At 39.1% G+C, this 22,510-nt stretch overlaps 1 protein-coding gene across 1 annotated transcript in view; it reads left to right on the top strand.

The window, feature by feature from the left end:
• Positions 1–4,187: 4,187 nt before the first annotated feature.
• The window catches only part of CNTLN (centlein), a 312,203-nt gene continuing 293,880 nt past the window's right edge, over positions 4,188–22,510 (top strand). The window contains exons 1-4 of the mRNA XM_006171187.1: positions 4,188–4,360; positions 4,502–4,765; positions 4,797–5,154; positions 12,886–12,974. Coding sequence (XP_006171249.1) covers positions 4,188–4,360; positions 4,502–4,765; positions 4,797–5,154; positions 12,886–12,974 — 884 coding nt within the window. The remainder of the gene's footprint in view (positions 4,361–4,501; positions 4,766–4,796; positions 5,155–12,885; positions 12,975–22,510) is intronic.

The raw sequence follows: 22,510 nt of genomic DNA, 5'->3' as shown, positions 1-22,510 counted from the left end.
GCCCAAAAAAAAAAACCCCCAAAAAAAAAAAAAAAAAAAAAAAAAAAAAAAGGCTAATTCAATGTTTCAGGGACCAGCAGATGGAGTAATGGTTACGTCTCTGGACTCCCACGTAGTTGACCAAGTTTCAAGTCCTGAATCTAGAGGCTTAAAACTCGCACTGGGTACATGTGTGTACGTGCCCAAAATCTGGAGAGGAGAATGGAGGAGAAGGGATTTCAGCGTGGCCATCCCCCTTGGGAGGTCATTTCTCACTTTCTGTCTCTCTGCGTTTCTCTGTTTCTCGGGCAAGTGCACATGCCCTATAGCAAAAATCTCCCTAAAAACAAACAAACAAAAAAATCAATCTTTAATTCATCATTTCAGCTAATAACTAATATAGGAAAGAACTCTATGTACACATTTGAAAATGTGCATATGTTTCTTTTCTTAAAAATTGTCTGCCAAAGGACTAGCAGTTAGTGTAATGGCTATGTCGCTGGACTCCCATGGAGTCGACCGCAGTTTGAGTCCTGGACCAGGTGGCTTAAACTCATGCCGGGCGCATGTGCATGCATGCCCAAGATCTCGAGAGGAGAATGGAGGAGAAGGGATTGTGGAGTGGCCATCCCCCCTGGGGGGTGATTTCTCGTTTTCTGTCTCTCTGTCTCTCTGGCAAGCACACACGCTGTATAGCAAAAACCTCTCAAAATAAACGAACAAACAAACAAACAAACAGTCTGCCAGTAAAGAACTTACAACTTAACAACAAAAAGACAAACAACTCAATTAAAAATAGTTAAGACTTGCATATATATTTCTCCAAAGAAGATAAACAAATATCCAACAAATATATGAAAAGATCTTCAATGTCATTAGTCAGTGAGGAAATACAGATAAAAACCACAATGAACTAGCATTTCAAACCTACTACTTTGGCCATTAAAAAACAAAACAAAACAAAACAAAACAGAAACAAAATAAGTATTGGTGAGGATACTGAGAAATTGAAACACTAATACTTTACTAATGAGAATATAAAATGTTTGCTTTTCATTAAGTTAAAGGTTACCATATGACATAGAGATTCTACTCATAGGCATATACACAAAATAATTCAATATAGGTAGCCAAACAAAAACCTCTTTCTGAATATTTATGGCAGCACTATTCGTAATAGGTAAAAGGTAGAAACAACCCAAATGTCCATTAACTGATGAATATATAAACAAAATGTGGTATGTTCATAGAATATTAGTTAGCTATAAAAAAGAATGAAGTACCAGCACATACCACCACCACATAGATGAGCCTTGAAAACATAATACTGAGTTAAAAAATAAATACACAAAAGGCCACACATTTTTACAGTTGCACTTACATCAACTCTCTAGAATGGGCAAATCCATAGAGATGGAAAGGTAAGCTTAGTAGTTGCCTGAGGCGTGGTAGAGTGGAGAATGTGGTGTGACTTTCAGTCGGAGGGTTTGATTATGGGTGACAGAAATGTTCTGGAAGTAGAGAGTGGTGATGGTTGCCTAATATGGCAAATGTACTTAGTGCTACTGAAGTGTCCTTCAGTTGGAGCCATTTCAAATGGCTATGCTGGTAAATTTTATGTATATTTTACCATGATAAAAAGAAAATTTAAAAAGATTATATGCTGGCTGACTCTGGGGCCTAGACGTTAAGGGAGCCAGTTTCTACACAGTCAAGCTCATGACTTGAATCCTGGCCCCAGTGGCTTGCAAAACACAACCAGTGCATGTGAGTCTGAATCCTGACAAGATGGATAAATGAGAAGAAAGGATGATGGCATCACTATGCCTTATTGGGGGGATGCTTTCTCCCTCTTCTTCCCTCTCTTTTTGGCAAGCATACATGCCCTATAGTAAAATTCAAAAAATGAAAGTTTGTATGCCTAGGTTTAGGCATGGTGGCATGAGCTGTGGGGACATTGCTGTATGATACTAGAGCCATATGGAAGGGCTTTGAGTTTATGTCTTGAGTCTTTCTGGAATGGGCATGCCTGTGATGCTATCTGGTGGAGGATCACTCGCCACATCCCCCACCAAGAAATGAATAAACTTTGAAAAAATTGTATACCAAAAGTCAACGATTCAGGATATAGGGTCAGACAGTGACATAGTAGTAACACAATGCTCTGCAACACTGGACCCACATGGAAAGGTTCTGGGTTTATGTCCCAGGGCTCCCCTGTGCATGCTCAGCCTGCATGTGTACCTGTGATCCAGGCTGGCTGAGGCTACCGGCAGATCGTGGCATGAATACCTGGTTGGCATGCTCCCTACCCCCTTAAAAAAGATAGAAATTTTTTAAAACTGGTTAAAATAACAGACTTGCAATCTTATCCTTTAAAAAATAATTTAATTTTATTTATGGCTATTATTATTTTTAATTTACTAGAGAGAAACAGAGAGGGAAAGTAAGAAAGTAGGTCACCAGGTCCAGGACTTGAACTGTGGTTGACCATGTAGGAGTCCAGAGCCTTAATAACCATACCAACTGCTCACCTGCAGTCTCATCCTTTTATGGGGTTGTATGGTATGTATTGTACGTCATAGAGGAGATTTCACTGTTTTTTTTTTTGTTTGTTTGTTTGTTTTTTTTTAAAGAGATCTTTGCTATAGGACATGTGTGCTTACTCAAAAGACCTAGTGGCTTAAACTCATGCCGGGCGCATGTGTGTGCGTGCCCAGGATCCCGAGAGGAGAATGGAGGAGCAGGGGTTGTGGAGTGGCCCTTCCCACTGAGGGGTGATTTCTTACTTTCTGTCTCTCTGTCTCTCTCTGTCTTTCTGGAGAGTGCATGTGCCCGATAGCAAAAACCTCTCAAAAAAAAAAAAAAAAGAGAGAAAATTAGAAAAGCCCATAATTATAGCACAAATGGGATAGTACTTATTCAGTTTTACTGTTATGTAATACTTTGGCTATTGAGAAAGTGAAGTTCTGTTGTCATCCCACTGTAGGGTCATAATTTTTGAACTGTGTGAACTGTGTGCCCTGGGTGGGGGCATGGCCATGCCACAGTCCCTTGTCTTCCATTCTCTTTTTGGGATTTTGAGTACTCCTGCACATGTGCCCTGTGTGAGTTTTAAGCTCCCAGAGTCAGGAACCAAACTGCAGTCTGCCATGTGAGAGTCCAGCCCCTTAGCCACTTGGCACCTGCTGGCCCCAGAGAGTTCACATTTTTTAAAAGAATCTTTCTATAGTGTGGTGATATGTTGCCTTTTTTTTTTTTTTTTTAAGGTTTTTACCATAGAGTGTGTGCACTCGCTAGAGAGAGAGAGAGAGAGAGACAAGGAAACAGAACTAGAGAGAGGAAAAGTGAGAATTCCTCTGCCCTGGCATAGAGATGGCCGTGCTGCCATCCCTTCTCTATCCTCCTCTCAGGGTTTGGGGCATGTTCACACACAAGGCTCATGTGAGTTTCAAGCTACCAGGTCTGGCCTTGAACCCTGGTTACCCGTTTGAGTGGATAACAAATAGCTATTAAAAATATGCATTCATATTGATTTTAAACCAAATATGTTAATCTTGTTAGAATTTCCAGTCTTAAACCCAATGAAATCTCACATGCTTTCAGACTTAATGCTATATTTCAATGGACAGGTATGGAGTAGGGGTAGAGATTAAAAATACATTTTGCAGTTAAATGAAGTTAAGTGGATTTAAATCCTAGCTTTTCTAATACCAGACATGAAATTTCAAGCATGGACTGAGTCCTTTTCATGTATAAACTCAACCTCCTCAGCAATTTCCATGTATTTTGGAATTCTTTCCACAGAAGAGTGATCTATTGTAGCATTCTGTAAGGCTCTGGGGCCAGATCAATGTGCATCCCTTTACTAAACTTATTAGCAGTAAGGTAGTGCTTTCAAGACAAAGAAAGAAGCTAACACCTACCTAAAGTTTATGAAGAAAACAAGAAGGAAGAAAAAGAATAAAAAAGAGGATAAAAGATGAAAAAGGTCTTGTTTCTTTAACCTTGCTCTAAGTTACTAATTTTAACTTGGTACAAGGATCCAAACTGTCCAAGGATCCAAATTGTTCGGCAATACGGGACACCTTCACTCTGATATCCAGCCAACGAATAAAGAAGCTGATATAAAAACTCAAAGGAAATCCCGACTCTTGCAAAACAAAAGACAGAGGGTGTAACAAAGGATCATAATTCAAATGGGAAATATGCTTGATAGTCCCAGCTCAGCACAAGGCTTTCCACATCTCCTTGACATCAGTCAGCTGGATGTCAGCTGTACTCAAAGCAGTTTTGCTAAGGGGTGTGAAGAAACATTTAACTGTAAAACTTACTCCCTGATCCTCAAGGAGCTTACGACAGCGCTGGAGAGATTAGCCCTGTAACTAACACTCCAGGGCGGTCAATGAAACGTGACAAATGAGTTGACGGGGCCTTCAAGGAGGAGGAATTCAGTTAGGGATTACTGGGGGCCGAGGGCTTATTAAAGAAGGCTCTGATAGGTAGGTCGTAGACATCCCAGGCAGGTGAGGCTTTCAGTGAACGCGAAATCCAGGCGTCCCCGACCCTGGACTCCCGCAGGGCATGTAGGCGTGGCGCCCCCGGCAACTGGCCTAGCCCCTCGGGCCACGGCGCGTGCGCAGCTCGACGCTCGCTCTGGGCGCGCTGCCCGCGGGACGCTGGCCAAGGGCCGCAAGCGCGAGACCCAGCGCGCCAAGGCGGGAAAAGACCAGCGCATGCGCGGCCCGGCGCTCCCGGCTCGCCGGGATGGGGAAGGGGAGGTGGAGTTTCCTAGAGGGAACTTGACCCGTGCCCAGGGCGCCGCGCTCGCCATCCTCCCCGCTCCCTCCGCCCCCAGCGCGACAGTTGGGCCCTCGGTCCCCACGTGTTAGACGGGGACCTGAGGCACACGCAGTGCGCAGCGAGGCCTCGGGTCTGGCCGACGCAGCGCAGGAGGTCGTGGCGGACAAAAGTGATATATTCTGGCGGGGCGAAGAAGGGTCAGGCGGTCGGCGAGGGCCAGGGCGGGCAGCTCCGGCTCATGCTCCCCTCCTCAGCGCGCCCACGGGGTCCAGGCGGCTAGAGGGCATCTCGGTAGAGGAGGCGATGGTGACCCGGACGCAGCTGCTGGAGGAAGAGCTGAGCAGCCTAAAGGAGGAGCTGGCCCTGTGTCAGGTATCGAGGACTCGCCGCCGGCCTTTCCTCTGCACTGTGGGCCAGGAGCGGTGGGGGGCGCGCTCTTCTCCCTCCGCCTCGGATGCTTGGCTCCGCGGGCTTGGGACCTCTCGAGCCCCGCCGGGCGACGCTCCCTCCCGGCTCGCACACCCAGCCTGGCGGGCAACCTGGGGCTGGAGGGACGCGGCAGCGCCGGGTGCCGGATGCTCTCCAGGCAGGGTTTATCTCCGCGCCGCGGGGTCTGTCCGGTCACTTAGATACCGCAGAAGCGCTCCCTCGCACCCCGCTCCTCCCTTCCCGGAGCCGAGTTCTCGGTGATGACTAGGGGTACCAGGTGCCCGGGAGTGGAGTGCAGTCTACGAGTTGCAATGAACAGCAGAGTGTAAACACTTTTGTTAAAATAAAGTCCACTGATGAATCTGTTTGTAATTTTCAGACCCACACTTGCCTTTATTCTTAACGGAGTCAAGCTTAAGATGTAGACACACCAATAATTTTTGAGGGGCTGGGAACTTAAACACACAAGAACTGATGCTTGATACTTATTAACCAGTTATGGTATCCCATAGTCCTTGAGTGTGAAGTCTTCATGTGATCTTGCAGGTGAACAGTGTTTGCTAAATCAGTTAACGGTACTGACCAGTCATTTTAGGGTTTTTGCATTTAAGGATGAGCTTGATTGCACTTAAGTTCGCAGAGACTTCCTTGAGTTTTGCAACTTCACTATCTCTTCACTGATTTTACTAGAACCCTTAGATAGGTTTGGGAAGTTTAATATTTAAAACTTAACACATCTTTTAAGTCATTCAGTCTTCAAGATGGAAACCAGTTAGGAACTGCTAAGCACCAAGGGAACTGTGAGCAGGATCATCAGTTTAATAAAACAATTCATGAAATTAATTTTTTCGCAGTTCTTTTGGATCCTTTTGACCCTTTATAGGTCTTTACTGACTGAGTCAAGGCTGTAAAAAGAAGATTATCTTGTTCAAGTTGATATGCCTTTGGTTAAACATGTTGGGGAAGTAATATGTAGTATGATCGCCTTTTTATTTTCCCACTTGCTATTCTTTACTGGTTAAAGACACCAATGAACCAAAGCATTTTGTTATCCATAGACATCATCCCTATGAACCCATGATAAAGGCCTTTGTTAAATCCTAATAAGATCCTTTTTGCCCGTATTTTGCACACTCCTCTCCATCCCCTGCCCCTCATCCTTGGTTGTATAGTTATGTCCTTGACTAGCTACAGACCTAAGATATTTATTCTTTATGACTGACTTGATTAGGAAAAATGATCCCCTGGAAACAGCCTGATGAACCTAGATCCACTCACTATTCACTTATAGTCTTTAAAAATGTGACTGCAGACATGACACTGGCTTCTATGGCTTTGGACATAGATAAACTAGGAAGACAACTGAAATATTCTGGACAGATGTAATAATATAGAGATGGTCATAATTAACCTACAACTATGGTTCTTGAGATTGTATAATTTTAATACCATTAAATGATCATAGGCATTCCAGTAATGTGAGATGAGATTGGCAGTATCCCACACTATAAAACTTGAGTCAACCAGATGCCTGCTTTTGGGGAAACTTGGGAAGATTAGTAATTGAACTCTCAATTGTTTTTAAGAAAGCAACAGTGTAATTAAATATCATATTCACATCTTTTTTATTCATTCTTCTGCTTATTCAGCTAGTAGTCACAATACCCAAGAATGTAGTGTTAAAACTATTAAACATTGCAACCCAAAGAAATCTATTTTATATCTAAAACCAATAAGCACACATATAAACATACATATAATTTCAGAAAGAGCATTTACTGTAAGTTTCATGAACTCTGGTATTTATAGTTTACTCCCCCCCCCCAAAAAAAATGTTAAGATCTGTTGTAGTCTTATTTTCACAACCAAGTAATAGGTTAGATTAGTTTTTTTTTTTCATATTCAACTGATGAGCATGCAATTTTACATACTTGAAGAAAAAGTTTCAGTGTGCTGTTCTACTCCCTTGGAATGCCTCAGAACAGGGATGTTCTGGAAAACAAGTGTTTCTCTTAATGTGAACATCTCATTTCACTCTATGTGATTATATTATTGCATTGTTTTTTCATATGGCCCTCCAATCAGCAAGCAAACTAAACATAATGCTTACCTGAAGAAAAATGATCGATTTCACTATGGAAAGAAAAGCTGTCTGTATTAGAATTGAGGATGGTAGGTTAGCTTCCAAATGTATCTTTTTCCTAAGGAATTTTCAAGAGTATTCTAAAGGGTAATTTTGAGTTCATGATATCTTTGCCTTCTTTCATTGGTTTAGAACCTAACTTCATTATACTTTTAGTTTTTTTTTAAAGAATTATTTTTTTTTGTTTAACTTTATTTAGTCTTTCTTTTGACCAGAGAGGGACAGAAAGAGAGAGAGAAAGCAAGAAAGCAAGCCACCATGTCTAGGACTTGAACTGCGGTCGACCATGTGAGAATCCAGTGCCCTTAACCACCGCACTACCTGTTGGCCCCTATACTTTTAGTTTTGGTTATTTCTTTCTTTTTAATTATTTATTTAATTTTATTTATTAATTCATTTATTTTAATTTTTCCTGGGGGGGAGTGAGAAAGCAAGCTGCCAGGTCTGGGACAAACTGTGTCAGCCATGTGGGAGTGTCCAGCACCTTAACCACCATGCCACCTGCTGGTCCCCGATTATGTATTTCATGTTATTTTGGGTACAGAGGACACAGGGAGTATGTGTATATGCTCACTTACCACCATTTGTAGAATACCAGATGAAAAAAAGTAATGTTATATGGGTTGTCAGAGAAGTTAGGGCACATTTTTGCATGGAAAAACAGAAAAATAATGTCATGACTTATTCTGACAACCCAATATTTGTATAGTATTTATAAAGCTTTTTTTGGGGGGTAGGGTGGGAGGGAGGATTGTTTGGTCATATGGCCTGGTATTTAAGGGAGCTGGATCCCACATGGCCAACTGCTTGGTTAGAATCCTGGCCCTGACATGCCTCAAATCTCAACAGAATGGAAAAATGGGAAAGAAGGGATTATGACCTGAATTCTCCTTTAGGGGATGCTTTCTCCCTTTCCTTCTCTGTCTCTGGTCCACTGGCAAAATACCCAGAAACTAAAAACCCTCTTTTGTAGCAGCTAAAAATATTTACTATGCCTATAAACTAGTTTCAGGTAAAAAAATTATTTTGAGCATTTAAAGGAAACATGTGTTCATTACCAACTTTAACAATGAAATGATCTTTTTGAAGAATGTCATGTTAGAAGAGTATATGACCAGAAAATTCAGTCAGGAGTGGGAGGAGTATCTTCAGAAAGTTCATGGGAAATGTATTATGACAAACCTGCATGGATTTCACTTTTTTTTTTTTTTTCACCAAAATAAACCTTGGTTTTCCACAAACTTTCTGAATTTTTAAATGTTAGACATGTAGATGTTTTGGAACTTTGTGCAGTCATTCATACATCAAAAAAACAAAAAGATGAAAGTACTGTGTGATAGATTCTTCCCATTGTTAGTACCTGGATTCTAAATCCTTTTGTGTAGTTATTTTTCTTGGTGATAATTAACGAAGTGGCTACTTTGTGTTATACTTTGTAAGTAAACTCCTTCCATGGTTTTCCTTCAGTTCTGGTAAGCAAAGCTTTTAGGATGTTTGTTGAATCGCACCTCCAGTAGAGGCCAATTGAGGGGCTTAATAGATGCCCCGACACTAAACTAGGTGTTTGGAAAGTAGGTATCCAGTGAAAAGAAGCAATTTTGGGATCTATGTTTGTATGTATAGCTGGTATCTATTTCCATTTCAGCTGAAGGTGAAGAACAAAATCGAATTATCTCTGAGGAAATTTAGACCCAAATTACCTAACATTTAGTCAGTTGTTTCATAGGCTGAGTTTAAGAAATTTTGTGAGAGGAGTAGGAATTTTTTAAATTTGGATTTTAAATTATTTTATTCTGTTTGGGTGTTCTGTAGTGAGAATAACAAGTTTTATAACAAAATTTTAAAGGTTTTTATTTTTAATTTTAGAAAAAGAACATGTTTAAGTTTCTGAAGGAAGGGAAAGTATAGACGATAAAAATAACTTCCTTATTTTAATAATATTTTGACTTGTGTGTTTTCTGGGGTCTTTAGTTATGAAAGTGGGTCTTTTTAGTGATTAGATGTATAATCTATATTGAAGATAATAATGGTGTTTGTGCAAGTAAAAACTCATAAAACTCATATACAATAGTTCCACTACCCATTTGTAGCATTTTATTGTCCAAAAAAGTAGCTTTTTTGGGACCAGCAGTTGACGTAATGGCTGTGTTGCTGGACTCCCATGTAGTCGACCGAGGTTCGAGTCCTGGACTCGGTGGCTTATACTCAACGCTGGGCACGTGTGCGTGCATGCCCAAGATCCCAAGAGGAGAATAGAGGAGAAGGATTATGGCATGGCCATCCCCCTTGGGAGGTGATTTCTCACTTTCTGTCTCTCTCTGTCTTTCTGGCGAGCGCACGCGCCCTATAGCAAAAACCTCTCCAAAAAAAAAAAAAAAAAAACCTTTTTAAAAAGTATTTTTAAAATTTTATTTATTATTATTAATTTGCTATAGGGCACATGAGAGAGAAAGAGACAGTGAGAATGCAAGTTGCCAGGTCCAGGACTCAAACATCAGTTGGCCATGTGTGAGAGTCCAGTGCCTTAACCACCGTACCTCTTGCTGGCCCCTAAAATAGAACCTTTAAAAAAAATCACCAGACTTAATGTACAGCATGGTGACTATAGTAATAGCAATATATTGTATACTTGAAAATTGCCGAGAGAATTTTCACTAAAAAAAGACAATGAGTATGTGAGGTGAGAGCTGTGCCAATTAACTTAGCCATTCTACAATGCATATAAATATCAAAACTTCATGTTGTACATTATAAGTATATGCATTTATTTGTACATTAAAAAAATTATAAAACAAACATTTTAGAAAAATGAGTAAATACATTTCTTACCTTGGAGTAGGGAAGGCACATCTAACTAGCATATAAAATCCATAAACCATAATGGAAAAGATGGATAAATTTGAGTATATATATATATATATAAAAAAACCTTCATTTCTCTAAAAACAAAAAAAATCCTATCATAAATAAAGTTAAATGAGCAGCAATAGACTCGGAAAGATATTTCCAGTACATTTGCCTGAATTTAATTTTAAGGTTTCAGATAAGGTTTTTTTTTTTTTTTTAAGAGGTTTTTGCTATAGGGCACGTGCGCTCGCCAGACAGACAGACAGAAAGCGAGAAATCACCCCCCAGGGGGGATGGCCATGCTGCAATCCCTTCTTCATTCTCCTCTTGGGATCTTGGGCACGCACGCACATGCACCCGGCGTGAGTTTTAAGCCACCAGGTCCGGGACATGAACCGCGGTCAACTACGTGGGAGTCCAGCGACATAGCCATTACGCTAACTGCTGGTCCCTCCTATAAGTTTTTAACACTTCTTGGATATCATTGGCTGAACTGTCCTACAGTTGGTGAGGCAATAGAGGCCTCTCTGTTAGTTGGGCAGCGAAGAGCCAAAATGGTTCTATAACTAAAAACAGGTGAGAATTGATGATAGAGACTGATAAAAATTGAACAATTTGGTGCACAAATGAATCCAAATAAATAAATACAAGATTATTAAAATTTCATTTAATAACAAAATTATTAAACATTTCAGTTCCATGAAGAATAAATGAAACAGGAGTAAGAGGTCACCAGAGACTTGTGGGTTTTGGTGGCTATCGTTAAAGAAGAAATATCTTGAGATGAAATTATTTAAGCAAAGGCCTGAATGAAGTCAGGAAATTATATATATGAAAATCTGGTAGAGTACAAAGACCATGGTTGAAGTAGAGTAAGTACAGGAAGAAAGTGTGAATGAAGAAAAGAATGATAGATGAAGATGAAGAGGTGTGTATGGGATTAGATCATGTTGGGGGGTTTCTTGCAGAATTAGTGAAGAGCATGTTATTTTACTAATCTGATGGAACCCATAGGAGAGGTTTGAGCTCTAAGTCTCCAGGAAACCACTGGAAAGAGGTAGGCAAAACATGGAATTGACTTGGACTAGGGCCATCGGGGAGGAAGTCAAAGTGGTCAGAACTGTGATACATTTTGAAGATAAAGCCAGTTGGATTTACTGATGGTTTGGATATGAAGTGTGTGCAATAGAGAACAACCAAAATTGACTCCTAGCTTTTAGGTCTTCAAACAAATGCATAGATAGTTGTGTCATTTTTTTGAGATGCAAATGAACAGGTTTGTTAGAGGGTAAAGAATCTATTTTGGACAGGTTAAATTTAAATTTCCTTTTAGACATTCAAGTGGATTGTTGATTAGTAGTTGAAGATACAAGTCTGGACCTAAGGGTAGAGGAAATGGTTAGAAATAGAAATGAAGGGGAGCTGAAAAATGGAGTGATAGCTGGATGCCAGTTAACTTTTGTTTCTTAAGAATTATTTATTTGGGGCAACCAGCAGTTAGCATAATGGCTATGTCGCTGGACTCCCACATAGTCGACTGCGGTTTGCAACCCGAATCCAGTGGCTTAAAACTCACGCCGGGTGCGTGTGCGTGCGTGCCCAAGATCCCGAGAGGAGAATGGAGGAGAAGGGGTTGTGGCGTGACCATCCCCCCTGGGGGGTGATTTCTCGCTTTCTGTCTCTATGTCTCTCTCTGTCTGTCTGGCGAGCGCATGCGCCCTATAGCGAAAAAAACCTCTCCAAAAAAAAAAAAAAAGAATTATTTATTTGGGTTGGCAGGTAGCGTGGTGGTTAAGAACGCTGGATTCCCACATGGCCGACTGCGGTTCAAGTCCTGGACCTGGTGGCTTGCTTTCTCACTTTCTCTCTCTCTGTCTGATCAAACTGGAAAATAATTGTAATAATAATAAAGTTAAACAAAATAATTTAAAAAAATAAAAAATGCTTAAAAAAAAGAATTATTTATTTGATTTTTAGTGGGAACAGCAATTGGCATAATGACTATGTCGCTGGACTCCCATGTAGTCGACCGCGATTTGAATCCCAGACTGGTGGCCAGGTGTGTGTGTGCGTGTATGCCTAAGATACTGAGAGGGGAATGGAGGAGAAGGGATTGCGGCATGGCCATCTGCCCTGGGGAGTGATTTCTCGCTTTCCATCTCTCTCTCTCTGTCTCTGTCTTTCTGGTGAGCACATGCGCTCTATAGCAAAAACTTCTCAAAAAAATTATTTATTTAGTTTTATTTACGATTATTATAATTTTTTAAAGTTTACTACAGAGCATATGTGCTCGCAAGAGAGAGAGACAGAAGACAGAGAAAGAAAGTGAGAAAGCAAGCTGCTTGGTCCGGGACTCAAATCACAGTTGGCCATGTGGGATTCCAGTGGCATAAGCATTACACCACTCTCTGGCCCCTGTTAGTTAACTTGTAGAGCAAACTTACTTTGCATTTAAACATTTGTACCCCAAAATGTGGGTGATAGAAATAGTAACAGTGAATGTGGGTTACCAGTGTAAGAACTTTTAAAAATAAAATTTTTCTGCGATACTTTTAAAGAATCTTTTGGTGTAACATAGCACTAGGGATCAACTTACTATGTTTTTAAATTTTTTAATGTAATGTAGTATCTTCTCTGATAGTACTACAAAGCAATGTATTTAAAATAGTTTTTATTTCTTTAAGGCTGATAAAGAATTTGTGTGGTCTTTGTGGAAACGACTCCAGGCAACAAACCCAGATCTCACACAAGTGGTCAGTTTAGTTGTGGAAAGGTGAGTACCTAAGTAATTTTTTTCATAAGTGTTTGTTGAATTTGTTTCTCTTCAGTATTAATGTTAAAACTTGTTATTAGTGCCCTAAAGAGATAATACCTTTGGCTTTCAAATGAATGTGGAGCAGAATATTGTAATTATTTGATTTATTACAATGGGTGCCAATTCACCAAGTACAGCTCGGCCCTATTTCTTGCTCATATTCTGATATATTTGGGGAGTTTACAGGTAAGAGATAAAAATAAGGCTTATATACACTTGGAGAGTGTGTGTGTGTGGTGTGTATGTGTTGTATGTGTTTGTCCTGAGCTGTTATAGCTCAATTTTAAAATTTGGAATAGTCCCTGTTATTTTGGTTTCTTACTTCATTGATGCCACTGTAAGGGACTTAACATAATTTAGTTTTTCCCTAAGAAAATTCACAGTATACTAAAAGCCTGAATGACCTTGTCAGAGTAGTATAAGTGTTCTGGAATAGGTTGAGGGGGTTTACTTAGCACTCTGTATTACCCTGTAGGGAATGCCTAATCATGTAACTACAGATTATTAGGCTACTCCTTGGTCATTAGAAAACTGGAGTGATGCTGGGTGCCCCGTATCAGACATTTGGTATACAACAGCCTCATGACATTTAGCTCAGCAGTGAAAACACTTGGCTTCCTATTATAAAATTTCATTTTATTTCCTAAATTAAAAGTTAAGCTTATGGATTCCTTTTCCTTTTTCTTTATTGGAATCATGATCGTATAATCTGAATATCATTTTAGATAACTTTAACTATATTCACCTTTGGAGTCTTTAGCTCTAGGATCATTCCAGTATGATCTGGAATTTGGCTTGTTAATATTTGTGATATATGATCTGTCTAATTTTGCTATCCTTGGTTATTATGAATTCTTAAAATAGTGTAATCAGTTTTTCCTCATGTTGCTCTTATGTATAATTCATCAATCAATTTTTACCATTTGATCATCAGAATTAAGTCATTTGTTGAAGTGCCCTTATTACTTTCTCAATCATTCTTGAGCTGCAATTGATCACTCTCAGTCTCCTGTTTTTTAGCAGAAAAAGCCTTCTAAAGAAGTCTTGGAACTTCAGTCCTCATTTTATGATTCTTTCTTTATCCTCTCCTTTTATTTGCTACTTTTTTCAAATTTTCTAGACCTATTAATTTTTATTTTCCTCTGAGCTTAGCAGAGTAAATATTAAATAATATAAAGTTATATTAAAGTTTAATAGCAAATATTAAAATATTGTTACATCATTTTCTTCATCCTTTGCAGTTTATAGTTTTCATATATATATATATATATATATATATACACACACATATTTATTCATATGAAAATATATATGTATACAGTTTATAAATAAACATACATATATTGGAAGTAGGTACTCAGAAGCCTTTACTGATAAGGTATGCAGTGAGAAAATTTGGAGATTACTGCTTTATAAGTATAATTCTCAAAATCTAGTGTGTATAAGATATACTTGGGAAAATTATTAAAATGCAGATCTTTGGGCGTTTAGGGCAGCAGGTGATGTGGAGGTTGGGGTTGTTGGACTCCCACATGGCCAACCACAATTTGAGTCCCAGTCCCAGCATCTTGAAAATCATCCTGGGCATTTTTGCATGCATACCCAAAATCCCAGGAGCCTCATACGCCTACTGTCACATGGTGATGCCAAAGGTATCTATGAGGAGTAGACCTTCTTCAAATGCCAAATCTGCTGGTTCTTTGATGTTGGACTTCTCAGATTCCAGAACAGTAAACAATAAATTTTTGTTATTTATAAATTATCCAGTCTAAGATTTTTTTTTTTTGAGAGGTTTTAGCTATAGGATGTGTGTGCTCACCAGGAAGACAGAGAGAGATAGAGAGACAGAAAGTGAAAAAATCAGCCCCCCCCCCAGGGGGTGGCCATGCCGCAGTCCCTTCTCCATTCTCTTCTCAGGATCTTTGGCACACATGCACACGTGCCCAGTGTGAGTTTTAAGCCAACGGGTCCGGGACTTGAACCATGGTCAACTAAATGGGAGTCCAGCAACGTAGCCATTATGCCACCTGGTCCCAGTCTAAGATTTTTGTATAGCAGTACAAGAAGACTGAGATTCTCTATTTTTTTAATTTTTATTTTAGAAATAAAAAGTTTACTTCTAAGAAATTATTTTTTCTTTTCAAAGCAGTGTTCTTTAATAAAATAACATTTTAATCTTGAGGATCAGCAGATAGCGTAATGGTTACATTGCTGGACTCCAACATAGTTGACTCCAACATAGTTGGCTGCAGTTTGAGTCCCAGACCTGGTGACTTAAAACTCACGCCAAGCTTGTGTGCATGTGTGTCCAAGATCCAAGAGGAGAATAGAGAAGAAGGGCTTGTGGCGTGGCCATCCCCCTGGAGGGGTGATTTACCACTTCCTGTCTCTTTCTGTTTTTCCAGTGAGCGCACATGCCCTATAGTAAAAATCTCTCTCTTAAAAAAGAGGGTAACTTTTTAATCTTTCTTATTATAATTTTTCTATTCTTGCATGATCTTTCATTTATGCCAACTTCTGTTTGTTCTTCCTAGTCTTTTCTCTTTAATAGTGATTATTATCTTCAAATGTATGATCCTTTACTGACTATGCATATTTTTATGTAAAAAAGTCTACTACTTTATGTAGATATGTTGTTTATATGGGCTTGCTTTGCATTTTTGTTTTTGTTTGCTAAAAGGCTTCTTCTCTTAATGGGAGAATTACCTGTGAACTTTTTGTTTGGGGTGAGTGAGGGCCTATTGACAGGTTTTCCTGAAAGGTGTATGATAGATTGACTTCACTGTACCAAATGAGACTTAGGTCCATTAAGTCATGTTCTTTTCTTATTTTATGTATTATCCCAGCAACTATAGTAGGGAACTTTGCCAGGCAAATGGCTATTTTGCTGTAAGCCAATGCTGTATGTAGCTGTTGGGTAGATGATTTCCTAATTAATTGTCTTGATTTCTGTGGTCTTCTGTTCTCTGTACTTATTAATTGGGTACTTACAGCCTCTCTAGGTTCTCTTCCATGCAGATTCCTTTTCCATTGTAGACTTCTATTTAGGTTTTGGATTATGATTTTTCTCCTTTGGTTTATTTGTCTCTGTGAGCTTATGCTTCTGTCTTTGATATATTTGTCAAATTTATGGTCTATTTAGGGCTTATTTTTTTGTTTTCCATGCTGGTAGGGATTTATTTATTCAAGGGAATAGTGCGACTGGAAAATGTCAATGTCATGTTGTTAATTTGTCTTTAAGAATATAGTATAATAGATTCTGAGATGACTACTGAACTTCAGCTATGAAATATTGCCTTCAGGGACTAAAAAATGAAGATTTTCTGCTGAGACTTCTCCTTCCGGAATCATTCAACCCTAAAAACCTTCTCTCTATCTCTGTCTCCCTCTGTCTCCCTGTAGTCTCTGTGCTCTCAAGCCCCTCCTTTATCTTGCTAATTCGTGCCTTTCCTCCCTCCTATTTAGGAGAGGCATAAACCCAGGCTCTTTCTGAGAAGAGCTGTTAGAGATGAAGGTTGTAACACAGGAAATCAAAATCTCCCTTGAAAGTTCTGAACTTCAGTTGTGAACGTGTGCCGCATGATTTTCATTTTGTGACTTTTAAAATTAAAATACAAAATTTTTTAATTGTCTATTTTTCTTTCTTTTTTCTTGCCTCTTCTTTTCCTTTCCTTTTTCTTTTAACTTTATCACTTGGCTGCTCAGTCTCCCTACTTTGAGTGTCTAGACAAGTCTAAGTGAATAGTATTCAAATATCTGATTACTAATAGGGTCAGAATATTCCTAAATTCCCACCGAATCTGGCACACAAAAGTGAAAAATGGGATAGAAGAGAGATTGCAGATAACCTCCTCCATCACACCTCTGAACACTCAGATTGAACTTCAAGAATTAGGAAGAAATGCGCAATTCATCAGATGACCAGAAATCACCACAGAGGCACAAGAAATATGAGAAAGCAAGAATATACCTCTCCTCCAAGGGAAAAAAATAACTCCTCTTCATCCCCAGACAGTACAGTGGAACTCACAGAAATGTCAGATAAAGAATTTAGAATATTCATAGTGACAAAGTGAACAGAGATGGAAGAGAAGAAAGACAACTCCAGAAGACACAGGAGAAGAGTCAGGAGCCATGATTTCCAAGAGTGAAGAAGTTCTTGCACGATTTGAAAAAAGAAAAAAGAATCAAATGGAACTGTTAAAGATGAAGGCTATACTACAGGAAATAAAACCTTCCCTTGAAAGTATTAAAAATAGACTAGATCATACGGAGGATCGAATCTCAGATGAAGAAGACAGACTCACTGGCCTAGAAAAATCCACCACAAAGGCTGAGAAAATAGCCCCCCCCCAAAATGATTATGATATACAAGAAGTACTAGATACCATTAAATGTCCAAATATCTGGATAATTGGTATCCCAGAAGGTGAACAAAATAGTAAGGGCATTAATAATCTATTCCATGACATTCTGGAAGAATACTTTCCAAATCTAGAGACATATTCGAATATCCAGACACAAGAAATACAAAGAGTCCCAAGAAATACAAAGGACCCCAAATAAAATCAACCCAAGAAGATCTTCTCCAAGCACATTATAGCCAGATTGACCAAAAACACAGACAAAGACAAGATACTGCTATTGATGAGAGAGACGTCTAGTTACCTACAAAGGCTACCAGCAGATGTCTCATCAGAAAAAATGAAAGCAAGGGAAGAATGGGAAAATATATTCAGAGTGTTAAGAGAAAAAGAATTTCAACCAAGAATACTGTACCCGGCAAAATTATCCTTCATATGGGAAGAAAAGACAAGAACATTCTCAGATAAACAAAACTTGAAAGAATTTACCAATACCAGACCAACTCTCCAATAAGTTCTGAAGGGAGTGCTATACCACGAAAACTAAATTCAGACACACAGAAATAAGAGTTCACTAACAACTAAGAAAATGGCCAACTTGATGGTAGGGACAAGTCTGGATTTGAACGTTATATTCCAGAATTTTAATGAGAAGATTGAAACACAACAGAAGATAGATTAAGTACAGGAGACTGAACTGGTGAAATAGAATCTTATGACTTTTGATTAAAACTTTACTCTTTTTCTTCTGTGCTTTGTTATCCAGATTTAAGGATTTTTGTCTTGTCTTGAGCTTCTGATAGGTTCATGTATCTACTATTTGAACAGAAGCCTGACCTATTTCCTGGCTTTAAGTTTTAAGCAAAGTTTTCTTAGCATTTAAAAATTTTGATTTATTAAAGCTAAAATTGCTTTTCTTGAAATGAAAAAAATACCTATTTAATGATCACAGTAAGCTATATAGTGTCAGCTAGGTGCTACTTTATAATATATTCGTTTTACTCAGAGCTTTACCCCTAAAGTCAAGACATATGTCCACAGATATGTATGTATTAATTGAACTTGCTATTGAAAGTAGTTAGATTAATTAAGATATTTTGTGAATCAATAAAATGTGTGTGTGTGGGGAAAGGAATGGAAAAAGAAATATAAAATTATTTGTTGATGATAACCTTTATGATTAAGCTACTATGCATGTATTCTGGATGGGAAATCACATTTTGTATGCTGTGATGATACTCAATGAATGAATGTAAAATGAATTGATAAAAAATGTATAATATCGTTTTAAGGGGTTATAATTATGATTTTGAAATAGCATGTTTATATTTAACCAGTATTTTCTTGTGTATTAACTAACTTATTTTTAGAAATAATATAATGATTCTGTGATAAATAGCCTTATGGCAAAGGCTTTGCTTATGTTATTGGTTTCAACCTATTGGGATCCTAACATAGTAGACAGAGGCTGCAATTGCTAAATTTCCCGAAATAATAGAATAATCTTTCCCAATTAAAGAATTCTACTACTACAAATTCTGGTAGTGCCCCTTTAAGAAAACAGTGTTATCCATAATTCTATTTTTTAAAGGAATTATTTTATTTATCTTTATTTATTTTTTAATTTGACCAGAGAAGGACAGAATGAGAGAGAGAGAGAGATACAGAGAGAGAAAGATTAGGAAAGTGAGAAAGCAAGCATCCAGGTCCGGGACCCAAACCACGGTCATCCATGTGGGAGTCCAGCACCCTTAACCACCCCGCCACCTGCTGCCCCTCTTTTTTTTTTTTTTTAACCTTTTTGTTACTTTAATATATATCCTTATAAGGTTTTTGGAGGAAGGTCTGTGTAGATGTTGTGTGTATGTATTTTAACATTTTCTTATTTTTGATAGTGCTTTTCTCTATCACAATCCTCCTATCTCAACCTCATGAATAGCTGGGACTATAGGGTACACTACCACACTTGGCTTTTAGGAATTGAACCTGGGCCTCCCATTGGCTTCAACTTACCAAGTAGCAGTATAAACTAGTGCACACTACTGCAGCCGGATCTTGTTTTACTTTATATTTTGGAAAATTTTTAATTAGATGCAAAAGAAGAGAAGATATATATTAATGAACTCCCATATTTACCCATCACTCACCTTTGAGAATTATCAACACGTGACTGATCTTGATTAATGTATAAATGTCTATCTCTTTGCTCTTCTCCTTTTCTTTTTAAAGAATTATTTAATTTTATTCATTTATTTTAATTTGACTAGAGAGAGAGAGAGCAAGAATGAGAGAGAGAGAGGGAAAGTGAGAAAACATGCCACCAGGTCCAGGATTCAAACTGGTCAGCCATGTGAGAGTCCAGTGTCCTTAACCATCACGCCACCTGTTGGCCCCTTTGTCTATTCCTACCACCAATTATTCTGAAGCAAAATCTAAACACCATACTATTAATACCTTACCTATAATTACTTTAGCATTTATAGTAAATTCTAGTTATTAATAGTAGTTATGTTCTGTCCCGACCCCGGGGGGACAGCCAAACAGGTTTCCTGAGTGAAGGAGTGAGAGCCGGGACAAGCGGCGTAGTGTTACAGCACGGAGACGACAGTGTCGTCCGTTTATTGTGGGCAGCACAGTACAGCACAGAGACGACGCAGTGTCGCGTCGTCTACTGTGAGCAGCACGGAGACAACGCGGTGTGAGGCAGTGTCACAGCTCTTCAGGGTCGTCTGGAGACGATGTAGTGTTACAGCTCTTCAGGGTCTCCCAGGTCGTCTGGAGATGATGCAGTGTCAGCTCTTCAGGATCTTCAGGGTTGTCTGGAGACAGCGCGGTGTTTCAGCTCTTCAGGCTCTTCAGTCGTCATCTTCCTAGTCGTCTTCGTCGTCTTGGTCATCTTCGTCGTCTGGCTACTGTGGGCCAGGCATCGTGGTTATATACACTCTGGTGGGTTGCAAATGGTGGGCCGTGATTGGTTGCTTTTGGACCAATCATGAGGTGCCGGATATGCAAATTTGAGGGATTCTAGTGGCCAATCAGAGCAAGGTTTCGAAGGTCAGGTTTTTTGAAGGGAACCAATCATGGTAATTATTTGCTCTCTGAGGAACCTTGGCAGACTCACTGGTGTGCAGCTTCCCACAATGTTCTATTCAGTTACTACAAGCACTGAATTAGCAAACACCAAAACATTTTTCTTATGAGCCTCTGGTCATAGATAGTTTTGTCAGTTGATAAGCACCTAATCTTATTTTGTGTGTATTTCTATTTAAAGGCACCTTATTTATTATATATTGTTGATTTTAAATTCATGGCTAACAGCATTATAACTTGTGCATAAACAAAGGTTATCTAACATACTCTTTTTTTTACTAAGGTACATCATGGTCTTCTTGCATATATGAACACTAAACAGATTTCATTATTTCTGATGATCATTTTAAACAGTGAAATCATCAGCAAAAAGTATAAAATATGCAAAATATGGTGCTAAATAAACTATGAAAAGAACATTTGTATAGATTGTATGAGAACTGGAAGAAGACAGAATCATCTTATTTGACATCAGTTTGTAACACATGGAATGGCTATCTCACAATCTTTGCCACTTTGTGCACACCTGCTAGTGACAGGACAGTGCAGTAAGTATTGATTTTTGTGCTACCAATAAATTTTAGTGTATAGTCAAGCTCACAAATTCTGAAGCTGTGAATGAAGATTGTCAACAGCTAAGACATCTTTTCAGCATGGTATCATTATACTGTAATTATTTATTATAATCAAATATCCAGTATCGGAGTTTTCTGATAGTCAGACTTTTTTAAAAAAGTCAATTTGGGGACTAGCAGTTAGCATAATGGCTATGTCACTGATCTCCGAAGTAGTCGACCGCGGTTCGAGTCCCGGACCCGATGGCTTAAACTCATGCCGCGCGTGTGTGTGTGTGTGCGTTCCCAGGATCCTGAGAGGAGAATGGAGGAGAAGGGATTGCAGCATGGCCATCCCACCCACCCCCCCGGGGGGGTGATTTCTCACTTTCTGTCTCTCTGTCTGTCTCTGTCTTTCTGGCGAGCGCATACACCCTATAGCAAAAAACTCTCCAAAAAGTCAGTTTGGGTCCATTTTGGTAACTGTACCTTTATTTTATTTATTTATTTATTTTTAGTTTTTGCTATAGGGCAGGTGCGTGCACCAAAGAGAGAGAGAGAGAGAGAGAGAGAGAAGGAAAGTAAGAAATCACACTCCAGGACTTTGGTCAGCCATGTGGGAATCCAGTGCTTTAACCACCATGCCACCAGCTAGCCCCTAAGTGATTATTTTCTAATGTAGCATTTTAAGTTCTTTAATGATTTTTTTTCACAGTGTTTTTTGAAATCTTTAGTGGTTTCTCTTGAGTTAACTGTATATATCTTGTCAGAATTAACTTCAGATTTATATAAGTTTAATTCCAGTGATATGTAAAACCATTACTGCTGTATTGCTTTATTCCCTTTTATACCAATCTAGGAGGGGAGGCAGCAGCCTAGAGTACTCTTGTCTTGCCTCTCCTGGTATGGAATCAATGTATCATAGGCTGGGCAAAGTCATCTGAGTCTCAGTTTGCTATGACCAAAAAAAAGCTTTTATTCTGTATATTGGGGCCAGTCAGAAGAATGGAGTCCCCATCATTTGTCAGCTGCAATTGAGTTGTACTTGGTCTTAGTAAATGGAGAGGGAGAGGGAAGGAAGGGCATTTCTTGATGCAGTGATCCACTTCCTTCTTTAGCCAGTAAAGATCATGGGCACATGCACTTGCACCTGGTATGTAGGAAGACCTCAGGACCTGAACTTGAGTCCTTCCTACGTGGCCTCAGCATTGTGGAGCTTTTTTGTTACCACTACAGAATTGAGGCTGGCCTCCAGAGTCTTTGTGTGTGTATGTGTGTGTGTGTTTTTTATTTTCTTTCATTCTTTTCATGAGTGAGAGAAAGGGAAAGACAAGTAAACAGACAGCATCCTCAACAGCATGTTGACACTGTGACCACCGCCAGCCATGGCCTACCTCAGATCATCATCACATGTGTGCCCAGTGTTCTCAGGGAAGACTTAAGACCCCTTGAGTGGGTCAGTCTTATAGAGCTGCAGAGTTTTATC

This window comes from Tupaia chinensis, unplaced genomic scaffold, assembly GCF_000334495.1.
Source record: "Tupaia chinensis unplaced genomic scaffold, TupChi_1.0 Scaffold149424_1, whole genome shotgun sequence".
Lineage (NCBI taxonomy): Eukaryota > Metazoa > Chordata > Mammalia > Scandentia > Tupaiidae > Tupaia > Tupaia belangeri.
Note: the sequence above shows the minus strand (reverse complement) of the source record. Positions and strands in the feature narration are given on the sequence as shown.